At 26.3% G+C, this 19,124-nt stretch overlaps 2 protein-coding genes across 12 annotated transcripts in view; both read left to right on the top strand.

Annotated features, from left to right (window-relative positions):
* Window positions 1-154, top strand: part of LOC139425443 (repetitive organellar protein-like) — a 1,917-nt gene extending 1,763 nt beyond the window's left edge. The window contains exon 2 of the mRNA XM_071180339.1: window positions 4-154. Within this exon, the coding sequence (XP_071036440.1) occupies window positions 4-154 (151 nt within the window). The remainder of the gene's footprint in view (window positions 1-3) is intronic.
* A 6,150-nt stretch (window positions 155-6,304) lies between these two features.
* LOC107447892 (lethal (3) malignant brain tumor) overlaps window positions 6,305-19,124 on the top strand; it is a 52,478-nt gene continuing 39,658 nt past the window's right edge. For 2 of the 11 annotated variants that reach the window (XM_043043013.2, XM_043043015.2), the window contains exons 1-2: window positions 6,305-6,491; window positions 7,155-7,206. The gene's annotated coding sequence lies outside the window, so the exon portion shown is untranslated. Of the gene's footprint in view, window positions 6,492-7,154; window positions 7,207-17,351; window positions 17,678-17,756; window positions 18,009-18,086; window positions 18,212-19,124 lie in introns of those variants that run through there. The other 9 variants (XM_043043016.2, XM_071179814.1, XM_043043017.2 and 6 more) reach the window with 6 other exon arrangements.

Genomic DNA, 19,124 nt, shown 5'->3' with positions numbered 1-19,124 from the left:
GAGAAAAGAGCAAGCGACCGACAGGCTTGATATGAGAAAAGAGCAAGCGACCGACAGGCTTGATATGAGAAAAGAGCAAGCGACCGACAGGCTTGATATGAGAAAAGAGCAAGCGACCGACAGGCTTGATATGAGAAAAGAACAAGCGAAGTGAACTGGAAAGGTGTGAGAGGAATCCAGGTCTCAGGATTGTGAGCGAAAAAAGCACAGGATATAGCCTTTAATTAAATTGAACTATAAATAAAAAGTTTAATGTACAAAAAACGAGGTATTAAACAAAATTCAGGACAAAAATTGAAAGAAGCTATCTGAAAGGAACTGCATCAGCAGTTTTGGGGGTTGTTGGGCGATAACGAGCAGATAGCGGAATTCGCTAGCAATACAGAAGGATAATTGTCCATAACAGTTTTCCATTATAGTCCCTGTTTTCTTGCTGGGCTAAAAAAATCACGTGTACTCATTTTCCGAAGAAGATCGGAAAATTTTTGGCTGTCATCAACCTAAAATTAATAAAGTTTTAACGATGATTAACAGTAAATTATGTATTTATCTCTTACATAATGGTATATTTAATCCGCTCTTTTTAATGACAGAAAAATCTTAAATAAATTTATCGAAGTTACTTTTGACTATTTCTATTATTTACATGGGCATTATTTTGTAGTTACAGCTATTAAACGTATTTTTTTCTACATCTGTATGCTTTAGTTAAAATGGAAAGTAACAATCATGACTATCTAATTCATTATTAAAAATGGCGTACCTTTTATAATCTAGATATATATTTCTCTTACACGGCGACAAAAAAAGCCTCATTACAACTCCCTGAAAAGCAACGCTAGAAAATCGATAAATGATTGCCGCTAAAAATGTCACATGCCAAATCTAGATGAGGTGGCTCAACATATAGCGCTTTTAGAAACGGAAACTGAAATAACCAGAGAGCATCAGCTGCGGCAATCTCATACTATTAAGCTAGACAGAAGTGAGTAGTCTTTGTCGATAGATCTCTATTGTAGTATTTTGTCGAAAGCGCTTTTTTTCACGAATTTATATATTACGAATTTATTTGACGATTTTTGATTTATATCACGAATTATACTAGAGCACATTTCTAATAGGTTTAACGAATTACATGCCATTTATTTGAATTCAAATTTATTTTAATGACAGTATTTACTAAAAAGACGTAATTTTTTTTTAAAAAAAGAAGTTTTTATATGGATTTGAATGATTGTTTTGAATTCTTAGAATTTTGTGCATTTGCAATGTACCTAAATAAGTAGCGAGCGAAGCGAGCTTGGTTTGCGAAGCAAACCATACAAGATTGCGTAGCAATTTTCGGGGGTTGGCGAGCGTTAGCGAGCAGGGGGCGCAGCCCACTAGTATTTATATATTTATAGTAGTACTAGAAGTAGTTCTACAGTACTAATGTATTTTGCAACAATACGTAATAAACATGGTGAATAATAATTCAAAAAAAGGTGGTAGATGAAGTGGCGATGATAACCAAAGCAAACTGATTAAGCTTAAATTTTATAGCAAAAAAAAGAAAAAAGAAGAAAAGAAAAAAAACGGAAACTAAATTTGTGTGCTTGGTTGGATGCAACGTTTTCGGAATGAAGTTTTAGCACTATCATCGTAAATCCAAATTTGTCTGCGACCTTAGATTATAATAAAAGAATTAGGGGATGATAATAATAAGAATTTAGCTTAATTTAGTGTAAATGTTGCGAAATTCATATATAAGCGTCCTTAAAAATTGTAGAAAAACATTTTATGTTGTTTGAACATTATAGCTTTACTGGAGAATTGAACCAGTACAATTTTCATTCGGAAAAAAAAGAAGAAAAAAAATGGAATAAATTCTTTCACGGTTAAGCTTGTAGTCAATTCTGTATTTTTTGTTCCTTTCGGTATTTTCCAATGTTTATTTTTGAACTTTTTAACATTTTTATAAACAAGTTTAGAGAAAAAAAGAAATCTCAGCAATTTTCCGCCTTTTTTTTGTATTATTTTCATCTTTTCAAAAATGAAACGATAAAAAGTAAGCTGCAGATGCTGTAATGACTAACAACGCCGTGCAGGAAGGTTTCTGCTACCGAGAAAAAGCGAAACATCATATTGCGAAACATCATTTGTGGAGGAAGGCGAACGGCAGCGAGCAGGAGGCATCCTTCCAGTTTATTAATATAATTTTTCTTTTGATGTTAAATTTATTTATCAACAAACATTTTCAAGAATATAAACATGTAAAAATATCACACTTATAAGTACAACTTTTATTATAAATATTTGATTCAAATATTTAGTAGATAAATGTTGGGAAAAGTTTGTGCTCTATGGAACAGCCCCTTGTATTTTTATTAATTGAATTAAAGAGTAGTGTTTTCTGTCTCTTTCCTCGTAATCATTCATTGGAGGTATATATAACAAACCATAAGAAGAAAAAAAAATGGTGCAAGTTTTATTTTAACCTTTAATTGTTACCCACCTAATTGCTTTGAATACTCAGGGTCATTTTGGATCGCGGATTTAATGAATAAAAATATAATAAAAAGTAACAAGCAAAATTATTTAACTAATTAGCGCGATACGAAGAAAATATTGTATCAATTAATTTATCTATAGCAATAATTTTGTTTCTTAGTAGGGAAAAAATACACTTAAGGCACATAATGTAATAATTATTGTGTCATTCAAATTGACAATAAGCCTAATCATAATTCAATAGAATAAATATGAATTTTTTTTAAAGAAAAAACGTGCATTTCTTTACATTTTAAAAACAAATATAAATAATTTTGAAAATATATTTGGATTTTCTTAAAAAAATTACCGAAATATTTAGGAAACATATTATAAATATGGGAATTTTATATTTATTTATTTTTTATTACAATCCCGGTTATACACTTCGCAATAGCAGTAAGCAAAAATATTTTTTAAGAGAAGATCAACAAGCAAGCTCATTTCATAGTTTTATTTAAAATCAGATGTAGTCTATCAACACTATTATTTAATACAAGTTCTTAGCTTCTTTAAAAAAAGATTTTTTTTTGAAAAAACTATTTCTCTTTTCCTTTTTTTTAACCAAAGAAATTAATAAAGCACAGGCGCAATGCGCAAAGCATCCGAAATAGGAAGAGTAAAAGCAGATAAAAAGAGAAAACAAGGAGAACGAGAACCGCAGAAATGAAAAGTACGGGGTTACTATTATTGATAAAAATTGTCCCATTTGGCGAATATAACAGTGGTACAGAAATCAAAAAATACATTATTGTACCTACAAGAGAACTTAGGGGAAATGTATAGATATTTTAATAAGAAAACACAATAAATTATCGAAAACTGAAAGCTATTAAAATGCTATTACTCAACTATTATTCGCAAGTTGCAGTCATTTTAAATAAAATCTACAACATTAAAACAAACGTCAGACAAAAGTGAAAAGAACAATTTGAACTTTTCATTTATAATAATAATTTCAATGTTGAAACATAACGAAAATTAGTTTTTATATAAATTATAATTTTTAAAACTGTTTTTTAATCAATATTCACAAGATATTTCAAATAAAATTAAAATTATAAATATTCTTGATGGCTGTTCCGCAGCTTCTTTCTCAAAGTAGTATAGGTAGTCACGCATGCGCATTAGATTTAGAAGAGAAAATACATTGAATGGTTCTTTTAGCGCATCTATGCTTTATTTTTTGTCCACGCAAGTTGGGGTTTCGAAGAATAATTTTAAGGATGAATTGTTTTTGTTTTCAGAATACTATTTTTTGGTTTGTCATTAAAATAAATCAACTACTTTTTCTAAACCTTTTGAAGAATTTTGTGTAACATAAAAATTTGCAAATTTGATCTAACATTTGCAACATTAACGTAAATCATTTGACACGCCCAAGAGATTATTAGTCCTTCGATTATGCATAAATGCATTATTCATCTAATTTAAAAATTTCAGTAGTTTCGATTATTAATTATTTTAATTAAAATTTTTTGATGATTCATTTTTACTTATTAATATCTATTTTTATAAATAGCTATAGCAGAGAAATGTTATATAAATTCATTGTTTAATATCATGCGCCATTATTTTAATCTATGGCAATACGCTGAGAATCTTTTTTTTTAAAATCAAATAATGTACAGTGGGCAGTTTTTTTTTTTTTTTACTTTGTTTTGAATGTNTTTTTTTTTTTTTTTTTTTTTTTTTACTTTGTTTTGAATGTAGGGTTATTATTTTAAAATGCATTATTTAAAAAAGATTTATTAAAACCATTATTATAAACTAAAATAAAATAAAAATCGGAATTATTTAGTTGCATTTTACCCATTGAATGTCAAAATGTCTTATGCATTTCATTTCTTTCCGTGACTTTCAAAAAACTATACCTCAAGACTAGGCATCATGGTTCTGCATGAAAAGAAAAAGGAAATTACCAAATGAATGTTTCAAAATAAATAAATATTTTTTTTTCTCTTTAGATTTTATATTATAAGATTAAATAAACAATATACTTTATGAAAAATTTATATAAAAACAATTAAAAAAAACGAACAAACTCCAAAATAATTCTTTTTTGAGTGCGTAGAATGTTCAAACTATGCACAATTTCTTCATCCAAATATACTAATGTATAACGAGATCTTAATTAAATATTTTCGCATGGAATAAAATATTTTCCCCCCTGGTGTACTATTTAGCTTATAATAATAATTTAGATTAGAAAAAAAAGTTTAAGAGACATTTAAGATAGAATTCATAAAGATGTTTTTGGGAGAAGAGATCTCATAAATTAATTTTAAAAGTTATTAAAAAATATCTAAAATTAAAAAAAAAAAAATGTTTGGCTAATGAGTTACTTAAATTTGCACCATGTTACTTTTTCTATGGTTTCTCTGTGGGGACAAGAAAAGGATACTTTCTACTAGATAAAAAATTTTTGTCAAAATAAAAAGCACATTCGTTACTTTGCAAACGTAAGTTTATTGTGAAACTTACTTTTATATTTAATAATAATTTAATGATTTCAGTTAATTATTCAATAAATATTTTCATAAAATTTTTAATATTATAATTAAGGATTTGATAATTAATAATAAAATAAGCAGGGTAATTTAATGCCCCTATGTGTGTCGCAACTGTGGGCAATAAATTCGAACATTTCAAGCTCGATATTTAAAGTTTCATTTTCAACTACGATTATCTTCTGTGTTTTTGTTAAACACGTTAAAACAGGTACCCAAACATTTAAAGGAATAATATTAAAGTCGCATGAAATAATGAGCATTAAATATTGTTCTCTGTAAGTTATTTTAAAATAATAAAATTAGCTGTGAAGTCATTTTTTTAAAAAAATATTAGTTCTTGATTTTGTCTTGAAATATAATTTCTTAAATCTCATTCCTTCCTTGAAATAGTGTCCTGAAATCTAAACTATTTTAAGGAAAAATTGTCAAAATATCATTCAAAAATTAAAATGTAAATTTTGAATTATGAATATCTTTTGTATAATTTTGTGTGTGTTTTGTATAAGTATTACTGTGTACCAGATTTAGTATATTTCCTTATTTTTGCTAGGATGATCACGTTGAATCATTTTGATGAAAGTGGTAGATCTCGTGTTCATGTGTGCTTAGCCAACTACCCAGTGTCAGCCCGACGCAAGTGATATATTAATTTAAATGAGAATGAAAAGTTACTAAAAATATAGTCATACTTTTTATTATTTTCCAGCGTATATTATAAATATAATTTTAGATTACATTAAATTTATAAAAAAGGAAACGAAAATATATAATTGTTATAAAACATTATATTTCCATTTTTGTTTCAAATTTTCATTAAGTCTCAATTTATTTATTTAAAATTCATTCTAATTTGTATTAATATTAAAAATAAAAACAAAGTTTAAATTTTTTTAGCGAAGCTGAATTAAAGCAAATAATAATCTAATTCGTAGGAATTTATTTATAGCCGTCATTTGTCGAGGGATTTCTGAAAATTTTAAATACGTCAGTTCAACTTAGAAATCGATTTTGCGGGGGATATTTATTACGTTCACGTCATAGATCAATTATCTTGTTGTTTTAAATTTCTGACGAAAATAAAACCGAAAAAGTGTTTTTTTTTAAAAAAATATTCGAGAAAATTATTTTGTGTTTCAAATACATCAGATCACTTTCATATTTCTCTACCGATATTTTTCCCAGTTTGAGGAAGATTGAAACAACAAGAAACTGGATGAAACCGAGCGCCGCAAAAATTCACCATCCAAAGGCAGAAAGGCAACCTGCGCAAAATCGTGCGCAGTAGAGTGAAATTGTTACAGATATCGCTCCGTCACTATTTTGTTGTATATTTTGATAAAAATTATTTTTGCGGATATAAATTACGATATATTTTCCAACTGAATATCTCAGCAAGTATCTAATTATATGTTTTTACTGGGTACACTTTATATATTCTTTTTACTTTAGGTATTTACTGCAATTTAATAATTTTATTTCTAAACACATGTTTGCGCTTAACGGCATTTTTTTTTTAATTTGTCTTGAATAAGTTAAATTACATGTCTGCGTAAACATATATATTAATGTAAGACATTTTATCATTAAAAGTTTTAAAGTGATTATTAATTTAATTAGCTTTAATTATATTTTAGTTTGCGTGAATTTAGCGATTTATAACTACTTTCCTTTATGTGTAGCAATTAACACTTAGTTTTAAGGTCATGAAAAGTAATAACTGGGATAAAAGTTTGTTTTCTATTTAGAATCTTCAAAAATCACTATGAACTTTAAAAAATAGCCACTTTTTGTCAATCACACTATGATGATATATTATCATGTCGAAAATAATAATTGTTGGTATTTTAAAAGTTGTTTTTCATTTGTTCATTCAAGTTTTGCTATAAACAAAAAGATATTAAAGAGTTTTCTAATGTTTTGATTAAAATTATTACATTATTAGAATATTTTTGCAATTTATATAAACGTTTATGAATTTATTTAGAAGTTTTTTCCATCAATTTATTGTTTACTTTTAAAGGAAAATTTCCTTGATAATATTTGCATTTATTTATCTTTCTTTTAGTATGATATATTTTCTGATTGTACTTAATAAATTAAATTTCTATTTAGTTGGCTGTTTTTTTCAAAAAACAAGTGAACTTTATTTCTTCAAGATAAAAAGGTACTTTTTTTAAAATTCTATTTTTTGTTTACCTATATTTATTTATTATAATTCTTATCAAGAAAATTCTGCATGAAATATTTTTGCACATATTTTGTTATTTCAACGTAATTAAAACTTTGTATCTCATTTAAATTGTTACTATCCAATTATTTCAGGACAATATACAGTTTGACATTGAAAAAAATTTTGAATTAGATTTTGTATTTGCCAAAAAATTTTGTGTTAAAGTAGAGTTTCGAAAGATTTAAAATTATTTTTCTTTTACTTTGAAAATGGTATTTTATAGTCATAAAATTTCTAAAAAGGATTTGCTGCTTATTAGATTTTTGAAATCATTCTTTTTGCTGTGTGTTGTTTACATTGTTTGAAAAAAAATTTTTTACCTATTGTTTTGCGCTCATATATGTGTACCAAAATTAGTGAGATGTACGAGAAAGAAGTTTGCTTCCTTTCTTGCTATGTCTATGAGAAAATCAACAGAGTTAACTTCTTTTGTGTTTTAAAAAAATAAACTTGATTGTACATTGATTACATTATTAAAATAGTAATATCAAATTTTACTATATGATCAATTTTCTAATTTTTTTGCATGCTATTTTGACTGTAATTAAAAAGAAATTTTTTCTCCATATTGTATCACTAAGATTTATGTTCAAAAGATTAGTAGGATATATGAGAAAAAGTTAAGTTTTCTACTGTTGCTGTGTTTCTCATAAATTAAAGTTAGCGTTTTAATGTTTTTTTAAAAATAAAACTTTGCTACACAAAATTTGAAATTTGTGTAAATGTATGTTTCTGTTTAAATACATTATTTCTGTTATAAATACAAGGAATTGTAACTGAATGAAGTTTGACTTAACGTTTTCATCATTTATTTCCATGCTGAAAATTTTGCTATTTAATTATATCCATGCTATTTAATTATATCTAAACCTTTAGAGTAGATTATTTAGTTTTCATGTAAATCAGTAGACAAATGAATATTATACAATCATAACAACTAATTTAGTTCTATCAAAACAAATTTGCCATATTTGTCCGATTTTGTTCACTTATGTTTTTAAATATGCAGTCAAACTTTCTTAAACGAGAATGTAGAGACAAGCATAATGCTCGCTTCGTAAGTCAGTTCGTTTTATAAATCACCATCGACCTGCTCTCACTTTATAAATCAGCCAAAATCATTACAAATAAAGACTATAATGCAATAAATCGAATTAGTTAAATATTTAAAAATGAGTTATCTATTACAGTAGGGAACCGATTATCCGGAATGATCGGGACCATTGCTATTCCGGATAACTGATTTTTCCGGTTTTCTGAATCGCTACAAAAAGCCGTTTTTTTTATTGTTAAACCCAAGTAAAAAAAATTTTTTTTTGGAAATAATCTTTAAAAGAAGAACAAACGATGGACTAATACACTAATGATTATTTCCAAAATGATGGTAAGGTAAACATCTTTTAAAAAAGGAATAAAAATCCTAAAATCTTATGAAGAAAAAATTTTTTTTTTTTAAAAATGGCGGGAAAATTTATTGAATATCGTTCCGGTTTTTTGGTTTTCCGGTTTTCTGATTTCCGGATAACGGGTTCTGTACTGTATTGTATTTATTTGCATAATGAATTTCGGGACTTTCCTGGGCAATTGTTCAATGTACAAGATTAAACAATAGTAAGCATAGACCAAAGTACAAGGCCCTATTAAATTTAGAAAACAATGCGATTTATGGTAAATGTAAGGAAAAAGATATTCTTACCGCAACAAAATAAAACGAATCCTATGATTTAAAAGTGCCCTTAGAATAAAACTCTAAAAGAAGTATCAAAAGATTGGTAAACGGAAAACCAGGTGGGTCAAGATCTAGGAAAAGGCCTAGAACTAGATGAATGAAACAAATTTTTAAGTTAATGATTGTGGTCATTTACAACAACTTAACAACTTAAGTTAAAGATAGTGGATAGAGTGTTCACATGAACACTCTATCACCTAGGCCACCACGTTCAAAAGAAACAAATTGAAGAAAATCTGAAATTATTTTAAATTACCAACTACAAGAGAAAAGTGACAGATAGAAAAGAATGGCTCAAAATCTGAGAGGTGGCTAGTAGATTTTAAATGGCTGTAGTGTCAGGATGATAATTATTTCCAAAAAACTTCAAAATTCCTCATCAAACTCAGTGATATAAGATAAAGATCGTGGTTATTACCCCATAATAATTAGATTTTACTTTAGAAAAAATGGGTTAGGAACATGCATGCAAGCAAATGAGTGATTGTCTATGCAAGTAGTATGGAATCTATTTAGTGTTTTGTACAGCGAACATTCTGTTAGTTATTGCAATTACTATACTGCCCATAGTTTCTTATTGTCAGTTGCTATGTTATAGCTGATGGCTTCAATTGTCTGTGTGATTCATAGCAAAACATATGATAAACCTCTTATTGCTTATTTACACCTTTATTGCTTTTGCATAGTGATATGGGTGGGAAATTTTCTCTCTTTCCAGAAAATTTTAATTGCAAAAGTGGTATATTTTTCTAGGTCTTACTTGCATTTTCTTTTATTTGTTTATTTCTGTACCATTTAAATAAAACCTTTAGGTTATAGTTCACAAATTATAACTTTGCAATCCACATAAAAAAAATTAAATTTGAATTTGTTTTACTTTTTATTTGTCTTATTTTTTTAATTTGTAACTAAATTTACCCTACTTCGCAAAAAAGATTACTACCCGGAAATGGATCACCTATATTTTTTATTTGGTTAACAAAATAATAAAGTATTGGCAGAGGGAAAAATTTGGCACCACTGTACTGGCTACTGCAGTTATAAAGGGTATTCCCCTCATGTAAATAGCTCTAGATTAGAAAAAAAATCATTCTGTTCTATCAGATGATGGTGATGTCATTCTTTAAAATTCTGTATGATCTAGTAAAGGAACACAGAATCTTCACTTAGTAGCAGTAATTCTGATTTATATAACCCTATGCTCTCCGCTCAGAGAGTGACCAAGAAAAGTAAGATTTCAGCATCAAATAATCTTGGTGTAGGCATCAAGAAAAGTCTTGGTAAAAAAATTATGATCTAAATCGTATTATACTTAGTTTTTTTTATCACTGATTCTTGATTTTATAAACTGATCATATAACTTTTTTTTTGCTTTTCATAAAATGTGACAGTATTATGAAAATTTTTTTAACTTTTATTTCTTTAAGAGAAATATTCAGTTATATCAATATATATTTTGTTTTCATTTTAGATATTCATCTATCAGTTCAAACAGATTTAACATATTTTTTTAAACAGATTTAGACAGTTCCCCAAATTTTTTGAATTGAACATAATTTTAATTCCAGTTTTACATTTACACGTAAAATATACTGCAGAAAAAATTAAAATTGTTATTTTATTGACTTGTTAAATAAAATAACAATTTTTATTATTTTATTTAACTGTTTTTTTTTTATTAGGTATGCAATAATGAATAATTTGTATAATTATTCATTATTTCATGCCTAAAATGTTCTCAATATTAAACTGAAAAATTTTTTTAAACATTTTTTTTAAAAAGTTTCTATTGCTTATTTTATCACAGGCTCTAGATAGATAGAAATTAGTTCACAAAATTGTTTATTGTCCTAACATGGTCATATTAAATGTTTAAAAGAATGAATAATTTGACATTTTCAAAATTAAAATTAAATCATAAAATATCCACAATATATATGAAAGTTCTAAAGTTTTAAAAGATATAATTGGTTACATAAAAATTAGAAATAACAGATTAAATCATTTGCAATGAAATTATGTGTAAATAAAATACCATGTTCAATAGAATGAATAAGACTGATAATTTCCAAAACATTATAAAATCGTGAGTAAATATCCCTGAGAATTCCAGGCTTTTCATTGGAATTTTCAAATTCCCAAGATATACTACAGTTTCTGGATTGTGTAGTCACCCTGATTTAGTATATTCATCGTTTCAATTTAGTTGTCCGATATATTTTTTAATTATTTACTGAGACATATAAGCATAATAGTTAATAAAGAATTATGTTTTCATTTTTCAGCTTTAAACATGATTAATGGCTTTTAAATAATGATTTTGATGTATTGTTAATACTTTTTTCTCTTTGTATGAAGGGGAAAACTGAAAAAGGCGTTGGAGTTGATAAAAATAATCCAATTTTGTTTACTTGTTGTTTTATTTTATTATTAAAAGATATGCAATAATTTTCTTTGCAAACTTATTTATCTTAAAATTTTTTTTTGCCTTATCCTATTTACATTACTTGCCCATCTTACTTACTTACAGTTACTTACTTACCCATTTCCACTATTTTTTGCTTACTATTTGCTCGGTATTAACATCAACAAAAGTTTCAATCATATAATTTACAGAAAGGTCTTTTAAGACTCTTTCTGAAATAAAGTTTTGAAAAAGAACTTTCTGATTGTAAGTTTTTTATTGCAAGTAATTTCCTATTTTTGGACCAAAACTGCAATAAAAAAGACTTATAGTTTTTTAAAACAACTTATAAATACAATGCACTATGCAAACTTAAAACTAATTTTATTTTGACCTCATCGTAATCACCTTTGACCTCATCAACATATTTTTGTTCGTTTTTTTACTTGAGTTAGTGACATTCTTGTTGTGCTTTCTAAATTTTTCTATATAAATTTTGAAGTTATTTTTCTCTGCTGAAATGCTGAATTAAGAAAAGTCTAACTGAGTTCTGCTAAAAAATTTGAAGATGATTTCTGTAAAGAGTAATACAGGACGTAAATTAACAGTTCCCACAGAGCGATTAAATATAACAAATAGAGACTAAAAAAATGTGTATCTGTTGCCCTTTGATCACCACTTTCTCCTCGGAAAATGCACCCCATGTACAATTTATTATGTTTTGATAATTATTTTGAATATTTTATAATATATTTCAAATATTTATTTTATTTCAAAATTCGTCTCCACTTTAGCAATAAGTCTTGTANCAGAATTGTTTGCCGACTGATATATGAAGAAAATAAAGTAAATATTTAAGTGTTGTGAAAAGAATCTTATTTAGTTGTACAAAGTACTTCAACCTAAATTTGGGAGTCACGTAAGAGAATTATCTATATTAGATCAGAAACACATCATTAAAAGGCAGAATGCTTTGGTGTTTTCAAAACGTAAACAAAACAAAACAAATGTTGCCACGAAATGGCGAAAAAGAAATACAGCCAAAATTTGGGAGTCACGTAAGAGAATTATATATAATAGATATTTTGAGAAATGCTTTGTTGTTGTTGTCGTGTCTATGCATACAGTGCTAGTGCAAAGATTAGAGTCCTCCAAAAGTCTTGATAACAAGATTGAGAAATGCTTTGAAAGAAATATTAATATAAATGTTTTTTTTACTATTTAAAAATTTTAATTTTGAACAAAATTGTCTCATGTTATAAAAAGTGGTCACTGTTAAAATTGCTACAATCGGTCACTGGCCAGTTGCAAAATTTCTTAGTTTTGCCATATAAGGAACAACTAACTTTATAAATTTTTTTTTTAGAAGCTTGTGTGAGAAAATACAACTAAAAACTGTTTAAAATTTTAGGAGCTAAAATTGCTTTTGCTACTCATTACCATTTGCAAGCAACACTTTGCAGACAAAGGTCAGTTCTCACTACTGCTTGCTTTCAGCTTCGGCGCCAATTAATTAAGTGTTGTGATGTAAATAGTTTTTTTTTTCTCTTTCTCCATAGATTTTAAAAATTTTTTCAAAGAAAATAAAAAAATTCATTAAAACAGGACAATTTTAATTTTTATTATAACATGCAACATTAAATATGTTGCTTAAATATTTTTTAAAAATGCTTGTTCATTTTTTTTACTAATAATTTTTTTTCACTATCTCATTTCCTTTGGGATGGTGGGATCTGCCATTTTGGGGGATACTGGAGTAGAAGCCGATTTTTATATGATCCTAAGGATGCATAATCTATTTGTTTTGGATACAAAAACTAGAAAAAACGCAACACAAAAACTAGAAATTGTTGAGCAGTCAGTAATGCAATACTGTAATAATAATAATAAAAAAGAGTTTATCATGGGTTTTTACCTAAAAGTACTAATAAGTTTGTCTTACATTACATACTAAATTTCTTAACTTGAACGCAGTTATAAAAATTGTAAATATGATTAAGTGAAAAATTGCAAACCAACTTTTTTCTAATATTAGATCAACAAACAGAATCATGAAGTTAACAATTTTCATCTAACCAAAAAATTAAAATGTTTGTTGTTACTCTGAAAACAAAATTCATCTGTAACTAATACAGGACCAAATTAATGAGATAGTCTTTTCAATTTAAGAAATTTCCTTTTTTTTTCTTCATTTTTTTTAGATATCCTGCTGGCTGGGTTATGTTTGTATGCACTTTTGATTTGAATAATTTTTAAGATAAAAAAAAAAGAAATACAATGATTAATATTATTTGTTGTTTCTTTGAATAATCTTTTTTAAATCTTCTAATATAATTAAATAAAATATTTTTTGAAAAAGCCTTTTATTTATTTATTTTTTTGAATTAGCTCATAATTAAAAACTAAATTTTTTTTGTTTTTTAAAAAAATACGAAGATAAATTTTACAAATGTGCAGGTGACAGGTATTAGGTGTCATTTTTGTATCTTGTATTTGTAAGAGAGTTGATTTTGAAAGAAAAAAAAAAAGTCTTTTTTTTTTTTTCAGTAATGTGAAAATATCCTATTTTACAGCTTAAATTTGTCTAAAAGTAACTAAAAGATACTTTTGAATTTATTTAAAAAAATTTTAGAACATAATTCTTTGTGCTTGATTTTTTATGATTTTTTTAATATTAATTATCAAATTGCTTGAATATAATGATTTAGTCACTTCCTTTCTGCAACAAGTGAATCAACTGTTAAATTTACATGAATCTTATATCCAAAAACACTTACATGCATTAAGATTATGCTTCTAAATATAATTTCAATAAAAATATAAGATTTTCATAATTTTAAATTATTAATATTCACTCAGTAAGACCAATTTTTTTTTAAGAAAAAAGATAGTAATTTTTTAAAAATCTTTTTCTTTATTTTTATAAAACAAAGTTAAAAAGTAAGTAACTATGAAAAATATCCCCAAGCAGATATTTTCATCATTTTACTTAAATTATTTAATAGTGTTGAAGTACTAATGTTTTTGTATGAATATTTTTGAATTATTTGTGGTCTGTTTTTTGTGTTTTCTTTTCAATTTTCTGCAAATCTGAATTTATTTCCCTCTTCTAGTTACTATACAAAATTCTGCTTGATAAAAGTAATTTTTAGAAACAATATTCTAATCAAAATGATTATTTTATTTATTTCCATTTAAACTATAATAACAAAAAATAGCATTGCATTCCTTTGGTATTTTTCTTATCTTTATTTGTTCATACTCAAAACATTCATTATACAATTTGTACAAAAATTAAGGGATTCATATATTGTACCTTTTAATTTGGCTTTCAGTTTTATTTTCTTGCATTGAGTGCAGTTGTTTAAGTAATAAAATCACATTCAGTGCAGTTGTTAAAGTTATGTTCAGTGGATGGGTACTAACAGAACTGTGAAAAAGTTACTTTATTCAAAACTTTGTGTCTTTAAATCACATGCAATACAAACGAGAAGATGGTTGAAGTGTAAAAGAGGACACGAAAAAGATGTCCAAGTCCCAAAACCATGAAGAATGTAGACTCAAGTCCTCAATCGACTGTTTGGCAGTAAAATCATAATTTCATTTAGAGCGTGAAAAACCATTTAAGAATATTCCCCCCTTTATAATAGCAAAAGAGAAATTGATTTGTTATGCACAGGTTTTTGATGGTTTCAATTGTTATGTTATTGAGACACTATCTAGTGTGAGAAACTTTTCATGACAAATTCTGTTTAAATTACTATGTTACGAAGACACTATCCAGTGTAAGGAAATTTTCATAAAAGATTCTGTTTCAATTATTATGTTACGAAGACTATCAAGTGTGAGAAACTTTTTGTAACAAATTCTGTTTCAATTATTATGTTACGAAGACACTGTGTGAGTAACTTTTCATAACAAACTCTGTTTCACCATCATTGGTTTCTTAAAATTTATAGTTGAGTGAAAAGTGAGTCCAGACAAACCTAGAGTAAACCATGAAGTTTGAAATGCTGAAAAGATGTTTTCAAAATATCGAACTGCAAACAAATTACTACAGGATTATGATGTGAAAATTAATCTTGAAATAATTTATTTGTACTTTGATATTTTGAAAGCATTTTTTTCTGCATTTCAAATTTTATGGTTTACTCCATGCTTTCCCGAACTCACATTTCTCTGAACTTGTCATTACTTATGTAGGCAAAAGATAACTTGCCATTAAGGATTTCTCCCGTAGTATATCATTCTTAGTCATAGCATCTAGGTCAAAAAGGTAAAATTTTATGTTTCAATACTATTGGTGAATTTTTTTAAAAATTGCATTGCCTTCAATATATATTTTTTTTGATAATTAAAAAATGTGATTTTTTTTATATGTAACTTTTGTTTAATGGTACTTTTATTCTTGAAAGTATGTTTTCATGAAAAGAATGATTATTTTTTATATAAAATTTAAGTATTGAGATTTTATTCACAATATTCTTTCTTTTTGGGAAAGGTTCTAAATTATTAATATGTATAAAAAGAAGAACTGTTAAGAACATTTTATTGGTGTAAAATACACCTAAAGACATCTTTTATTACTCAGATTTCCAGGTATACTAACATGCAATCTGAGCAACTCAAGGTCTTTAAATTTTCTGATTAGTGCAGACAATATTTTTGTTGCAAAAATCGATCCAAAAAAAAACATATTTTCTTATAGAAAACGTGCTTTGCTTTAAAAAAATTAAGATTTTCGCCCCTTCAAATAGGTAGCTGCAATCTAGGAAATAGTCTTAGTTGGCCTTATCAAACATTTTCCCTCACAATTATGAAATTTGTTTTTCCCAAGGTATAAAGTCAAGAAAAAGAAGAAAAAAAAAACTTTTTTTTTGTAATTATTCTCTATTTGATTAATAATATGACCGAAATCATTTTAAATTGTTAGGTATACAAATTTTTTAGCATTTTAAACAATAAAACACAAAATATAAATTGAATTTGATGACAAATTTTAGAGCAATAAAATGTCAAAAAAATCTTGTTTTTAAATCTTCAAAACTGGATTTAGATAGGTTACTACAAATAGTACGTTTTCTCTGTAAAACAGCAACCTAAACATACTTTTAATATTCTAAACTGAAGAAAAATGCATACTCCTGAATTAAAAAAGTTATGAAATTTTATCAATCAGTGTGCTTTTTGGTGGTTACTAATGTTACTTTATGAATTGTGGTTATTATTGGTGGTTACTTTTTGAATTCATTTTCTAGTGTTTTAATCTATTAATAGTTTGAAACCTAAACGAAGTTTCATATTTATATGAAGTGTTTCATATTTATGAATTATGACATATTTACCATATTTCATAAAATGCCTAGTTTTGCCTCTATTCTGAAATTATTAACATCTTTTGAAAAGTGTGAAATTGTTTCTGTTAATAAGTTATTTCATTACTTTAAAGAATATTGTTATTGTTTTCAATTTCAAATTTCTTATTAGTATTTTACAATAGTTCAATTTATCTGTAATTAAAGTTAATTTAAATATAAGGTAATGGTATATAGTTTCTGCATTAAAAAAAACCATGCGTTTAAAATAAAATTTTAATTTATATTATTATTTTAAATTATATTATTAGTTTATCAAATGTTTTGGAACTTTTCATGTTTTTAAATGTCTATTAAAATGACTTGATTTTTTAATAGTTATCAATACTCCTAGATTCATAGTTATACTGTGAAAATTCCATTTACTAATATTCAATTGATGAATGAAATTATGCATCATAAATAACTTGCGGAATTATATTAAATTTGCCTATTTAATCAATCGTATAACTTTTGTAGATTTCCATTATTTATACAATAAAATTTGGCGATTATTTTATGGTTATCGGATCTTTCGTTTTTTGTTTCTTCTTTCCTATTTTCCTCTCTTTAAAGAAGAGCTCCACCAATCAAATGAGAGAAAGGGAGTGATCCCCGCTGATCGAATAGAGCCGGCGCATAGCTTACTTTCTGCTTTGCTCTGAGAATTTCCCACATCAGTTGAGGATCATTGATAATAAAATGGCGGCCGTTATCTTGAATTATTGTAATCGGTCTAAATTTGTAGTTAATGAAATAGACTTCTGAGATCGAAATTCGACGTTCCATTTTTATCTGCAAATGAGAGGGAATTTTACTTATTTTTTCTATTATATATACGTTTCTTTATTTTAGTTTTTAAGTTAAAACATGTGCATAGTGGTTGTTTGTGTATCATCAGTTACTATCCTGTATCAGGTAAAATACTTATTTGTTCTTGGCGCCACTGCGTATTTTAAGAGAAATTTCTTTTCCTAACAGAATTTTAATTTTATAGTTGAATGCCTGGACATGAAGTTTAATTTTGTGAATTATCGAACTGTTTTTTGATACATAAAAGGTCTTAAATGAAACGTGCGAGCGAAAAGTACCACGTGACCTCTCCTAGCCGTCCGCTAGTATATGACTCGTGAATGTGTGTGGCGGTGGGTGAAAATTGTTTTTGATTTTTTAGTTTTTATTTTGAAAGTTATGATTTCAAACTTAAAATTAGGATGTTATTTACTCGTTTATTTAAGGGAGAAAAAATGTAAGTTAACTTCTACTCTTTATTGTTTTAATTAATTTAAAAAATGTCTAATTTTCCGCTAAAGTAAATTTGAATGAAATGATTATTTAGTTTACATAGGGCCACGATGCTGTTATTTTGCGGTGTTTTTTTAAAAATGCATTGTTATGTGTTGAAAAATTGTTTTAAAATATTGATTAGTTGTGCGTTTTATTTGTTTGTTTGTGAGTAATATTCTATTTATATTGATTTACATAAATATTTAGGAATTGCGCAATATAGTAAATTTCCCCTACGATATTGAGAATAATAGTTATTGTGTTGAGTGTACGTTCAGTTTATGAGACAGATAAAATGCTGTTGATTTTTTTTTAATGTTTTGAATGGATAAAATATTTTATTGATTAAATTATTCGAAAAAAATTTCCATGGTTATTGTTTGACAATTTATTTTAGTAATTATTTGTTTATGTCTGCTATTTCACTTTGTAAACATTTTACTGTTCTACAACATAGACAAATTGATTTAATTGCATTCTCTGTAGTTTAATTTCATAATAATTGTGGTTGCTAGTTTTTTTTTTAATAATTTTAATTAACTTTTTTACTTCAATTGTATTTTTTTCTTATTTTATTGTTGATTAAATTTAAGTTTACTTTCAGAGTCATTAATCTTGATCTTTTGTTTAACTTTTGTGGTTGTTGATTTTAAAACATATTTATATTTCTATCAAATGTGTCGATAGGCCATTTTTGTTGGGAAAATTTTCATATCGTGATACTGAATAATCGCTAAATCTTGAGGCTAAATTTTCGGGCAGTGGCCCGCAAGAAACTTTAAAAAAAATCAAAGAAGGGGACCAACTTTAGTATAACTTTTAGCTACCCACAGACAAATATCTATTCTTTTAAAAAGTATTTTCAAGTTTAAATTTTATTTGGTGCGTTTGCAATTGTAGTTGCCACTACAGATCGTACTGAAAGATCCCTTTTTTTGTATTTTAATTAGGCTTTTAAACTGTAAATTTTTTAATCTGTTTTGTGAATTATAAATAATTTTCCTTCTTATTCTTAATTTATAAATGATTCTTTTATTATTATGGATATATATCTCTGATTAGTAAAAGTACTATAACT

This window comes from Parasteatoda tepidariorum, chromosome 4 (assembly GCF_043381705.1).
Source record: "Parasteatoda tepidariorum isolate YZ-2023 chromosome 4, CAS_Ptep_4.0, whole genome shotgun sequence".
NCBI classification, from domain to species: Eukaryota; Metazoa; Arthropoda; class Arachnida; order Araneae; family Theridiidae; genus Parasteatoda; species Parasteatoda tepidariorum.
This window is presented reverse-complemented; position numbering and strand designations above follow the sequence as displayed.